This window comes from Carettochelys insculpta, chromosome 13, assembly GCF_033958435.1.
Source record: "Carettochelys insculpta isolate YL-2023 chromosome 13, ASM3395843v1, whole genome shotgun sequence".
Taxonomy (NCBI): Eukaryota; Metazoa; Chordata; order Testudines; family Carettochelyidae; genus Carettochelys; species Carettochelys insculpta.
Genome location: NC_134149.1, coordinates 30,248,313 through 30,261,861, shown reverse-complemented (window position 1 = coordinate 30,261,861; position 13,549 = coordinate 30,248,313). Strand labels below are relative to the sequence as shown.

General features: G+C 45.2%; 1 protein-coding gene across 1 annotated transcript in view; it reads right to left on the bottom strand.

Annotated features, from left to right (window-relative positions):
* The window catches only part of LOC142020423 (connector enhancer of kinase suppressor of ras 2-like), a 581,534-nt gene that overhangs the window by 169,450 nt on the left and 398,535 nt on the right, over window positions 1–13,549 (bottom strand). The window contains exon 13 of the mRNA XM_075008216.1: window positions 8,016–8,029. Within this exon, the coding sequence (XP_074864317.1) occupies window positions 8,016–8,029 (14 nt within the window). The remainder of the gene's footprint in view (window positions 1–8,015; window positions 8,030–13,549) is intronic.

The window sequence follows — 13,549 nt, the reverse complement described above, 5'->3', positions numbered from 1 at the left end:
GTCCCAGCTTGACAAGGTTCTGGCTGGGATGACTTTGTGGGGGTTGATCCTGCTTGAAGCAGAGGGCTGCACTAGATGACCTCATGAGGTCCCTTCCAGCCCTATGACTCTATGATTCTAACTAGAAAAGTAAGGAATTACTCAAATAAGATAAAAATTAAATAGAAAAATATTTATTTAACTAGACCACCCACTTGTGACATGGTAGCCTTTTTATGGCGAGCTGGGTGGTGTATCTATCCTTAAGACATACTGTAAGTTTCCCTTTAATGAAAAAAAATTGATGCCCCAGGAGAAAACAATGGGTTTAAATTATGAAATTATTAGTAAAAACTCTTAAAAACAAAGACGCTTTCTTAGCTCAAAAATAATTAATGAAATATTGAATTCTACAATGCCTACCTAGTCTAACCATTTTATATATTGTTTGCTAGCTACAAGTGGACAATTTGGCCTGCTGTTTGCTCTAAAAGGTGCAGAAACAATGACCAACAATTTTAATGCTGTAATGAATGAGACAGCAATGGACACTGTTGGAAAACACTGTAAGAAGGCAAAACATTGGATCACAGATGAAATGCATGAAATCTATGCCATCAGAAGAGAATTCAAGAGAGACAAGCATAGCACTGGGTGATCTGATAAACGCAGAATGATTGGAAGAAAGATGATGAAAGCAATGAAGGTGGCCAAGAAGATATGGATCAAAAATGCTCTAAAATTGAAGAGTGCATCACTAATAAAAATAGCAAACAAGCTTTCCAGATTGTAAGAGATCTGATGAAGGAAAGATGGACCAAAGCCAACACAATTCAAGACAAAGAAGGGAACTGTCTCACAGAAGAAAGGGATATAATCAATAGATGGACAAACTACTGCTCTGATCTATACAATGGTCAGACAAAGGTGGAGCCTAGTCCTAGAGATCCCAGATTCAACAAGATAGAATGATTTTCCAATGCTGTATGAAGAACTGGAAACAGCTATGAAATCACAGACAGAAAGTTTACAGATGTTGACAACATTCCAGATGAGCTGATGAAATCTGTGGGAAAAATAGTAATAAATATACTCACCAAGATCTGTAACAAGATTTAGTAGACAGGTGAGTGGCCCTCCATGTGGACAAAGTCATTAATCATCACTCTGCCAAAGAAAGGCAACCTGCAATTATGTCAAAATTACTGGAGCATAAGCTTAATTAGCCATCTCAGCAAAGTGATGTTGAAAGTCATATTGAACAGACTGAAGCCCCAAGCAGAGAATATCATTGCTGAAGAACAGGCTGGCTTTCATGCTAGAAGAAGTACAACAGAACAGATTTTCAACCTTTATGTTCTACTTCAGAAGTACAACACTAGCAGGACATCTTCCACGTCTTTGACTTTAAGAAGGTATTTGACAGAGTATGGCACACAGCTCGCTGGACAAACATGAAGAAGTATAATGTTGGTCACAAACTTATCCTTACCATCAAACTTATTCTACCATCCTTACCAAGGCCAACAGAGCAGTTCTCCTCAATGGCACAACAGGAAAGTGGTTTTGCACCACTGTTGGAATGCAGGGAGGCTGCCTGTCTTTCCCAACCTCTTGAACATCTACTTGGAATACAAAATGACCTATGCCCTAAAAGATCACCTGTGTACAGTCAGCACTGAGGGAAGAAAAATCTCATATAGGTCCACTGATGACACTGATGGCCTGGGAGGTTACAAAGATGAACTTGCTAATGTTGTGAAACAGTTGGATGAAACCTCTGCAAAATACAGCATTGAAATCAGTGCAGAGAATACCAAGCTGATGACAAACAAACATGATGGGATCAGCTCACCCATCACTGTCACTGGACAAGAGATGGAGACAGTAAAACAGTTCATGTATTTGGGGGCTAGTCATCACTGATGAAGGATCAAAGGCAGAAATTCTGGCAAGAACTGTGCAAAACAGCAGCAGTGGCAAAATTAAGCCAATATGGAGGAACAAGAGCATCTCCCTGGAATCCAAACTGGAACTACTGCATGCACTGGTCATCTCCATTTTTCTGTATGCATGTGAGACATGGACCATTACAACAGAACTAGAGTGGAAAATACAGGTAGTAGAGGTGAGATTCTTCTGCAAAATCCAGGGCATCTCCTACTTTGACCATGGCACTAATGAGAAGGTCCACAACATCATCACCTAGTATGCTGGGTCATACGAAGATCTCCTGACAACCGTGAGGCAGCACAAGTTGAAGTGATATTGCCATGAAAAAAGATCATCTTGTTTAGCCAAGATCATCTCCAAAGAACAGTAGAGGGGAAGAGAAGAAGAGGTAGAATGAAGAAGAGATGGATTAACAGCATAAAAGAGTGATGATGATGACAACAACAATGAAAAGTGGCTATAAACTACTGATAATACTTTACTTCAGAGAGTAACTCTTAAGAATTAACAACCAATTAGGCAACCAATTAGAAAAAAGCTAAATACTAGCAGTGATTAGTAAACAAAGAATATATTACAGGGGGCAATGTAGTATTCAGTTAGGCCGTTTCTACACATGCCAGAAAGTGGTATGCTAATAAATGGCCCGAAATATGCTAATGAGGCATGGATGCAAATTCTCCATGCCTCATTAGCATCAGGTCATGTGATTTGGAGTCCAGAAGACGTTCTTCCAGACTCCAAAACGCCATTTAGAAGTGTGGCCCCCAGGGAAGTCTTGCGGACGGAAGTCCTTCTTCCGGAGGCTCCTATTTCCTGAAAATTTTTGGTAAGAAGGGGCCTACGGAAGAAGGACTTCTTTCTGGAAGACCCCTCCAGGGGCCACACTTCTAAATGGCATTTTGGAGTCTGGAAGAACGTCTTCCGGACTCCAAATCACATGACCTTATGCCAATGAGGTGCAGAGAATTTGCATCCATGCCTCATTAGCATATTTTGGGTCATTTATTAGCATGCCACTTTCTTTGAAAGTGGCATGTATAGAAATGGCCTTAGAGATTAATTTACAAATGGCAGGTAGAACTGAACAGGAACAAGACTGAAAATGTCATTCCAATCTCACGATAAATAAGTATACGCTAAACTGTCCATCATAACACATCTAAGAGTTTTTCTTTTGTTAGGATAAAGTGAGTGATGGCAAAGTTTACAACGTATATACCATATTCAAATATGTTTTATTAGAAGCATATACACAGAGCCCTTGAGCCAAATACAAATTTTATATTCCTATAACAGAAAATCCACCAAATCCCTGCAAAAATCTTCCAATTGCCAATGTTAGAAAATACTTCCCCATACATTTAAGTTTCAGTTCTTGCTCTTTCCATATTACAGTAGAACCTCAAAGATATGAGCGTCAGGGTTATGAACTGACCAGAAGTAACCAATCAAGCAGCAGCAGAGACCAAAACAAAACAAAACCCCACAAAAACAAAACAAGCCCCCCTAAAAAGAAACCAAACCAAACCAAACCAAAACCTAAACCAAAACAAAACAAAAATCAAACACTATATGGTGCCTGCATTGCATCTGAAAGGGAGGCATATCTGAGCTGTCTGTTCTCACCCTATCTCCACCCTGAAATGTGGAGCAGCCACTTTCAGCTAGCAGGTGAAGATACTGGGTGGAGCCAGCTGAGCAGGACCAGTGCTGCTTTGACTCCACTGGGACGGGATGTGCTATTTTCACCACTTCCATTCCTGACACGAGAAGGATGTGCTGCATTTACCAACCTGTCCCAGCTGGGAACGGGATATGCTGCCCACACACCCACACGCAGAAAGCTGCCTGAAAGGAAGCTGCCAGTGCCAGGGTGAGGGGCACTATTGTGCATGTGCATGGAGTGTTAGTGGCTGGAGGTGGAACTGCACTTTTGGTCAGACTCACAAACATTTCAGGCCAACAAGAAGTCCTTTGGCACCTTATAGACTAATAGATATTTTGGAGCATAAACTTTCATGGTCAAAGACCCACTTCTTCAGATGCATGAGTGGGTCTTTGCCCATGAAAGCTTATGCTCCAAAATATCTGTTAGTCTCTAAGGTGCCACAGGACTTCTTGTTGTTCTTGAAGATACAGACCTAACCCAGCTACTTCTCTGAAACATTTCAGAGTTACAGTCTCTATTCCTGAGATATCTTTAACTCGGAAGTTCCACTGTAAATGAGTTTAATGTAGCCTAACCACCTCAGAATATTGCCTTAAAGATTATACTTTTAAATAGTTATCACATTTCCCTTAAATCTGCTTTTCTCATAGGTCCAATTTTTCAAAGCTTTTGAGATTTTCATTGCTATCCTCTGCTTTTTAAAACAGTGCTCAAACTGAACAGATATGTCAGATCCCAGATTAAATAGATTAACAGGTTGAACATGTGTTTTTTGCCTCGCCACTGTACTATTGTCTCCTAAGAATTTGTTATCTAATATAATCACCCTTATTAGTAATACAGGGGATTTTATTGATACAGTTTACAGAAAAAGGGATGTTTGATGTGTTTCACTCTACATTCTAACAGTTGCCTTGTGCTATGTACAGTTAAATTGATCACCAATAAATAAAGGGTCAATTCGTATATATTCAATGTAATTTATCAATCAAGGGCCTGCTAATCTTATTTACTGAACTTGAGCTAGGGTGCGAGTTTGTCCCAGATGCTATGGAAGTCAGGGATTTTGTGACTTTCTGTGATTTCCATGAATTCTGCAGTGCCCAGTACGAGTGGCCTAGGAGCCATCTGCACAGTTTGGGCAGCTCCTTAGTCAGCTGCACCATTTGCTGCTTGGGCAGTCTTAGGCCACTCTGCCTCTCTCCTTCAGTAGCAGCAGGAGTCTGAGTGTGGGAGGGAGCTTGGGGAGACTGGTGTGCAGGAAGTGATGAGGGCTCTGGGTGGTGCTTAGCTTGATGTCTTCCCAGAAATGGCAACCATTGCCTCCCTCAGCTCCTAGGAAGAGGTGTAACCAGGTGAGTCCAGGTGCTGCTGCCTTCATCTGCAAGTGCTGCCCCCCATAGTTTCCATTGGCCATAGTTCCTGGCCAATAGGAGCAGTGGAGCCAGCACTCTGAGCAGAGGCAGAGAATGGAACCATCTATTTGTGCCTCTAACTAGAAGCTGAGGGAGGAACATGTCACTGCTTTCAGGGTAGGGAACCTGTCAACTCCATCAACCCTGGAAACAACAGGATTCCTGGGCTGCTCCCCCATGTGCCTGCAGTGTTGCCTGGTCCACCTCACCTAACCTACAAAATTTAGTTAGGGATCTATAGTATGATTCATGGGCTGTGAATTTTTGTTTACTGCTTGTGATTCATTCATGACTTTTACTAAAAATGCCCATTACTAAAATGTAGCTTTATACATGCATATAGATCCACTGAAGTCAAAGCTCTTCTCACATAAATATTGAGTCCTGATTTACCAATACATTAATATATCATTTGAAGTGTATATGATTAATATGAGAGTGCCAAGTGGTAAATCTTCATTTAAGCAGTTTTTCAACTTCAAATGATCTTTTTATCAGCATGAAAACATTTAGAAAACGTGGTGATTTTGGGAAAATTTTGTTAAATAAGCACAATTAAGCATTCCAATAATGTCAAGACATCCTATTTCAGTTTTTCAAAAGTGTTTTCAATATGACTTTTTGAAACAATATTAAGTACTTATAAACATTTTAAACGTATGAAAAGATCAAGATTGGTATTAAATTTAATTTTATTCAAATAAAATGTCTTGAGCAACCCCAAATAACTATTTTCACATGTTTGTTTTGATGGCATTTTGAACTTTGTTGTTGCTATTCCATTTTGGAACGGAATTTTTTTGACATTGTGGATTTCCTATGTAACAGAAAATTCATATTCTCCCCAGCCCAGGTCCTAAACTCTTTCCACTGAAGTCAATGGAAGCTTTGATAGTTATTTTAACAGCACCTAACACTAGACTTCTAGCACAAGGTAGTAGTATGGGCTCAAAAAATGAGTGCTCTGATTGGATGTTGTAGCTTGTTAGATACTTTTAGCCCAATCATGTAATTCTTCGTAACTTCAAAATATAAAATTTTAGACAAATAAAATTAAATATAGAATTATACCTGTCTCATAGAACTGGAAGAGACTTAGAGACGTCATCAAGTCCAGTCCCCTGAACTCACAGCAGGACGTATCATGATCCATGCGAGATATTTTTTAAATGTATTTGCCCCCACTCCCGAAATGCCCCCTCAAGGGCTGAACGCACACCCCTGGGTTTAAGCAAGCCAATGCTCAACCCACTGAGCTATTCCTCCCAACTAAAAGAGGAAAAGTTCAAAATATGGGTATGAAATCTTGGTCTGACCTAAACTATCAAAAAATTAAGAGTTTTGCTGTGTTAAATATCAGTTGCTTTATTTTGGATGGAGGAAGTTAAAGGTAATTGAAACATATTAAGAAGTTATATTTAAACCATTTATTATGTTTTAATTAGACCCTGCTATTTCATTCAGTTGTAGACAGCTACATCTCACTCCTGCGAGCCTGCTAAATGCAGTACCCCCTTTTATGAAAAAGGGAATTCCGTGTCCGAGAGACTTCTTATTACCTATCAAGATATTTATACTGCACTCATTACTGAGACTCTCTGAAGCTCAACATCACAATCACCATCATTCTTGCAGAAGAAGATTTGAACAGACCTTCACTTGAAGTATATTATTCAGCCACACCAGGAGAAAGATAAAAGACAATGGATGTGGTTTAATTAGATCATAGTTTTATTCATTCAAAATATATTTTTCTGTACCCAGACATAAATGATTCATAATACGTCATCCTCTTTTCCACATAACATGCAACCAGGCTGCAGGCACCTCTTTGCTGGGACTCTGCTGCCCTTTGTTAGCATGAGTGTTAACTAGAGACTAGAAGGCTGGGTCTACATGTGCCCCTTCCTTTCGAAAGGGGCATGTTAATGAGCGGGTTCGAGAGATGCTAATGAATATGTGTGTGTGTGTGTGTACAGAGAGGTTAGGTTACAACGTAAAACTCATGGCAGATGTCCAGCGCAGTTGCTCATTACAGAAGGGAAATTGTTATCAGGTAAAAGGGACTGAAAAAGTGTTTGAAGGAGAACATTTCATAAGGAAGGGGGAGTTGGGGTTCCTATACAGTATCTGGTATAATGGAGATCTGACCCCATTTTGGTTTTGCTAATTCCACTTAAGGGAGATTAGGAAGGAGGGTTCAAGGTGCCTATGTTGACTACAGAAAGGGGGCCAATCCCTCTCTTTTCTTCCCCTGTGTCTACACGTGCCCCTTCCTTTCGAAAGGGGCATGTTAATGAGCGGGGTCGAAAGATGCTAATGAGGCACTGCAATGAATATGCAGCGCCTCATTGGCATAATGGCGGCCACAGAGATTCGAAAGTGTGGCATTTCGAATTGCGCGCTGCCCATGGAGATGGGACCTTCCGAAAGGACCTCCCCCCCAGTTTTCGAAAGCCCTTCTTCCTATCTGGTGATCGGAAGAAGGGCTTTCAAAAACTGGGGAGGTCCTTTCAGAAGGTCCCATCTCCATGGGCGGCATGCAATTTGGAAAGCTGCACTTTCAAATCACAGCGGCTGCCATTATGCTAATGAGGCACTGCATATTCATTGCAGCACCTCATTAGTGTCTTTCGAACCTGCTCATTAATATGCCCCTTTCAAAAGGAAGGGGCACGTGTAGACACAGGGGAAGAAAAGAGAGGGACTGGCCCCCTTTCTGTAGTCAAGGTAGGTGCCTTGACGCCTCCTTCCTAATCTCCCTTAAGTGGAGTTAGCAAAACCAAAATGGGGTCAGATCCCCAGTAGTAGTAGTAGTAGGCATCCTTCAGTCTATGTAGACTATGGATCATGCCCTTCGTAGTTCCATTTGGAATCATCATTTGCAGCGTCGACTGTGACTGTGAAGGCCCACACAAGAGTGACAGTCCTTGCTGCATCTGTTGCACGTGCAATGGGTGTCTGGCAGGTCCTTACTGTGCTTTCTGTGGGCTCGCTTCTCTTCTGCTAGCTGTCTGATCCTCATCTCACCCTTCTGAAGGCCCTTGTGTAGTTCCTGCCTCCATCTGCTGCGATCATCTGCCAGCTCCTCCCAGCTGTCCGGCTTGATGTCTACCTCCCTGAGGTCCCTCTTGCAAACATCTTTGTAGTGCAACTGGGGGCGTCCGGGAGGTCTTTTGCCAGAGGCTAGCTCACCATACAGGATGTCTTTTGGGATCCTTCCATCATTCATCCTGTGGACATGGCCAAGCCAGCGGAGCTGCCACTGCCTAAGGAGGGTGTGCACAGTCGGGATTCCAGCTTGCTCAAGGACAGCGCTGTTGGACACACTGTCCTGCCACGATATTCCAAGTATGCACCGGAGGCAGTGCAAGTGGAAGACGTTCAGCTCTTTTCCTGGTGGGCGTACAGGGTCCAAGACTCACTGCCATAAAGGAGGGTGCTGAGGATGCAGGCTCTGTAGACTTGCACTTTGGTGTGGGTGTACAACTTGATGTTATTCCACACTCTCTCTCTGAGTCTGGACAGAGTTGTGGCTGCTTTTCCGATCCTCCTATTTAGCTCAGTCTCCAATGACAGGGTGTCAGTGATGGTGGACCCGAGGTAAATGAACTCGTGGACGACCTCTAACGTATAGTTGTCAATGCTGATTGATGGAGGTTCAGCAACGTCCTGACCAAGTACATTTGTCTTCTTTAGGCTGATGGAAAGCCCGAAGTCCTTGCATGCTTTGGAGAACTGATCCAGCAGTTTCTGAAGCTGGTCTTCTGTGTGTGACACTACAGCAGCATCATCTGCGAACAGCATATCTCTGATGAGGACTCCCCGCACCTTAGACTTAGCTTTCAGCCTTGCAAGATTAAACAGTTTCCCATCAGATCTTGTGTGCAAAAAGATGCCCTCTGTTGAAGATCCAAAGGCATGCTTCAGGAGGAGTGTGAAGAAGATCCTGAACAATGTTGGAGCAAGGACACATCATTGTTTGACACCGCTCCTGATGCTGAAAACATCCGATAATGTGCTGTCATATTGGATGGATCCTCTCATGTCTTCGTGGAAAGACTGGATCATCTTGAGTAACCGTGGTGGACATCCTATCTTGTGGAGCAGTTTGAACAGTCCATCCCTGCTGACCAAGTCGAAGGCGTTAGCCAGGTTGATGAAGGTAATATAGAGTGGCTTCCTCTGCTCCCTGCATTTCTCCTGCAGCTGCCTCAGAGAGAAGACCATGTCAATGGTAGATCTCTCTGCGTGGAATCCGCACTGTGATTCGGGATACACCCTCTCAGAAATCTTCTGGAGTCTGCCGAGGATGACGTAAGTGAACAATTTACCAGTGATGCTTAGGAGGGAGATTCCATGGTAATTGTTGCAGTCGCTTCTGTCTCCTTTGTTCTTATACAAGGTTACGATGTTAGCGTTGTGCAAATCCTGTGGAACCGCTCCCTCTCTCCAGCACAGGCACAGTAGCTCATGTAGGGGTTCCAGGAGGGTGTCCGTGGCACACCTGATTACCTCTGGTGGTAATCTGGACGCATACCATCCTGGCCTGGGGCCTTTCCTACTGCAATGCTGTCGATGGCTTTCTTCAGTTTGTCCACAGTTGGTTCAAATGGATCCACAAATGGATCCAGTTTGTCCGTTACTGGTAGGAGCTTGACGGCATTGAGGGCTGTATCAACCACAATGTTCTCGTGTGAGTACAGCTCGGAGTAGTGCTCGACCCAGCACTCCATCTGTTTGGCTTTGTCAGCGATGACTTTGCCAGATTTGGATTTCAGAGGTGCCATCTTGTTCTGGGTGGGTCCTAATGCCGTCTTGATGTCCTCATACATTTCCCTGAGATTACCAGAGTCAGCACTGGTCTGGATGCTGCGGCATAGCTCGAGCCAGTAGTTGTTGGCACAGTGCCTGGCTGTCTGCTGTACTGTTTTTCTGGCTGCTCTGAGCACTTGCAGGGTACTCTGACTCGGTGAGTGTTTGTACTCCAGGGCTACGTCTACACGTGCACCCAACTTCGAAATAGCTTATTTCGATGTTGCGACATCGAAATAGGCTATTTCGATGAATAACGTCTACACGTCCTCCAGGGCTGGCAACGTCGATGTTCAACTTCGACGTTGCTCAGCCCAACATCGAAATAGGCACAGCGAGGGAACGTCTACACGCCAAAGTAGCACACATCGAAATAAGGGAGCCATGCACAGCTGCAGACAGGGTCACGGGGTGGACTCAACAGCAAGTCGCTCCCTTAAAGGGCCCCTCCCAGACACACTTTCATTAAACAGTGCAAGATACACAGAGCCAACAACTAGTTGCAGACCCTGTATATGCAGCACGGACCCCCAGCTGCAGCAGCAGCAGCCAGAAGCCCTGGGCTAAGGGCTGCTGCCCACGGTGACCACAGAGCCCCGCAAGGGCTGGAGAGAGAGTATCTCTCAACCCCCCAGCTGATGGCCGCCATGGAGGACCCCTCTATTTCGATGTTGCGGGACGCGGATAGTCTACACGTCCCTACTTCGATGTTGAACGTCGAAGTAGGGCGCTATTCCCATCCCCTCATGGGGTTAGCGACTTCGACGTCTCGCCGCCTAACGTCGATTTCAACTTCGAAATAGCGCCCAACACGTGTAGACGTGACGGGCGCTATTTCGAAGTTACTGCCGCTACTTCGAAGTAGCGTGCACGTGTAGACGCAGCTCAGGAGTGCAGCATGCTTCTTTTTGATGGCTGGAATCATCTCATCGGAGTTAGCTTTGAACCAGTCATTTGTGTTTCTAGCTCTTCTTCCAAACACTGACAAGGCTGTGTTGTACATTGTATCCCTCAGATGCTGCCATCTGGATGTCACATCGGCACCCCCAAGGCTGCTGCGCAGATTCTTCTTGAGGGTCACTCTGAACTTTTCAGCTCTCTCTGAGTTTGCTGTCTTTCTGGCATCAATGAGGGGCCTTCCAGTTGGTTTAGAGTGGTACAGCTTCTTGGGTCTCACCTTGAGTTTGGAGCAAACTAGCTAGTGATCTGTACCACAGTCGGCACTATGATAGCTGCATGTCAGAAGGACGTTTTTGAGGTTATCATGTCTTGCAATGACCACGTCTAGCTGATGCCAGTGTTTCAAGTGTGGGTGTCTCCATGACACTCTGTGCTGTGGCTTGGTTTGGAAAAATGTGTTTGTGATGCACAGATTGTGGCACGTGCAAAGTTCGAGAACATGATGTCTGTTTTCATTCATTTTTCCCACACCAAAGTGGCCTAAGCAGGAAGGCCACGAGTCATGATCGGCTCCAACTCTTGCATTGAAGTCACCCAAAATGTACAGTTGTTCGTGAGCAGGTATTTGCGCTATGGCAGCACTAAGCACGTCATAGAACTTGTCTTTCACTTCCGGTGTGGTGTACAGGGTTGGAGCTTAAGTGCTGATCAGGTGGACAGGACCGGCACAAGTTTGAAGTATGACCTGAAGGAGTCTTTCTGATCCACCCATGACCAATTCCACCATTTGTAGAAGGGTGTTTCTGATGGCAAAGCCAACACCATGCTCCCTGGGTTCATCTTGGGCTTTACCCTGACAGAAAAAGGTGTAGTCCTTTTCCTTTAGAGATCCTGAATCTGGGAGTCGCGTCTCTTGCAGAGCAGCAATGTCAACTTGGAGCCTCTTCAGTTCCTCATTGATGACAGCGGTCTTTTGGGTGTCGCTGATGTCCTGAATATCTTCAGTCAAACCGGTCAGCATGGTCCGCACATTCCAGCAAGCAAGATTAAAACTTTGATGGTTTCCTTTTCTTGTTGATTTTCTTATTGGTTTGCCTGGTGCTCAAATTTCAGTCACTTGTCAGGTTTGGGAACCTTAAGCCTCACGCACCCAGTGAGGCAGGTGAACTGTGGCGGGACAGTATCCTTCTGGCTGGGGGCTGCCCAGCTTGAGGCGGGCTGTGACTGTCCAGTGAGATGCAATGATCTCTCCCACCGTCGAAGGCAACCCCTGGTGCTCGTTCTCTACGCCAATTGAGCAATAGCTTATAACTGGTATCTGTTACCTCCTGTGTTGGTTCAACGCTGTTAAGCGATGCTGGAGTACCTCTCCAGTTGCGAGCCTGGGCAATTTTTTTTTTTGGGACCCTGGGCTGCCCAGACGCCAGTGTACCCCTCTCGGCTTTACTGATATAGTCCAAAGGAGAGGATAACCTCTACGTCTGGTACCAGCTCAGCTGCAGGAGTTGCCGGGTCAATGCCAGAAGCTGGCACAGAACCGCCTTCGGACTCCCCTCTGGATTTTCTGTCAGGGTCTACTCCCTTAGCCTTGCTCCTTCCCAGCACAACCCACAAGGCAGTGTGGGGGTCAGATCCTCATTATACCACATACAGTATAGGAACCCCAACTCCCCCTTCCTTATGAAATGTTCTCCTTAAACCAGTTTTCCAGTCCCTTTTACCTGATAACAATTTCCCTTCTGTAATGAGTAACTGCACTAGACATCTGCAAACAGTTTTACATTGTAACCTAACCTCTCTGTACACACACACACATTGGATTCCGGATTTGATCGGGGAAGGTGACCAATCACATCTCTCTCAGCTAGTGTGACCACAGTGAAAGTATTCCTTCGCAGCTCTCACGGAAAGATGTGTGACTGTCATAATGTGCTCAGTGGGAAGATGGGTACTGATCAGACTGAGGGGCAGGGATGAAGTCAGAGACTGCTGCAAAAAGGTGGACAGCAGAGAGTTAGTTATTCAGCACTCACTCGCCTCAGGGATGTGAGGTCTGAAAGGTTCAAAAGCTGAAAGCATTGGCCAAGGTACATGCAGCAAGCAAAGCTAGCAGCAGCCAGTAGCAGCAGAGGCAGGATGGCTGGACAGCATGAATCCAGGGACAGGAAGGAGGATGAGATCAGGGAGAGGGGTGTCAAGCACAACCCCCCACCCCAACTCCAGACAAAAAGAAAGAGAAAACTAGGCAGAGGCAGAGTATACAAGGGGTGTGAGTTAGCAAGGGAAGCTGCTCAGACAGGCACCAGGCAGCATGGCTTCAGGTTCAGGCAGGAAGGGGAGAGGGGAAAGAAAGAAGGCTAACCATAAATGATGTATTGGAGTGCACAGGGGGCCACAAGCGCCCCCTCATCTTCAGCCCCCACACTCAGCATCAGCACCACATCACTTCTGTTGCATGCAGGGGCCCTTCCCTCAGAGCAGTGTGGCCTAAAAGCTGTGAGAGATTCGCACCTTGCACTACTCTCAGGCTGTGCTGCTCCAGGTGAGGTGGGGGCTGCCCTGCGTGCACCGGAAGCAGTGTGGTGCTTCTTCATGAAAAGCTGCATGGAGGGGGAGCAGAGGAAGGGGAAGGGAGGGGCCTGGGTGGGGAAGGGGTGGGACATGAACGGAGCAGGGGCACATGGCTGGTCATCACCATCAACAACCTTGAGCTCAGCGCCCGTTGGTATCTCATGCCTCCCTCACCATTTCCTTTCATCTCTCCCCGTCTAGTGCAGAGTGGCTTAGTTTCTGTAGATTAGCTCGGCACCAATCT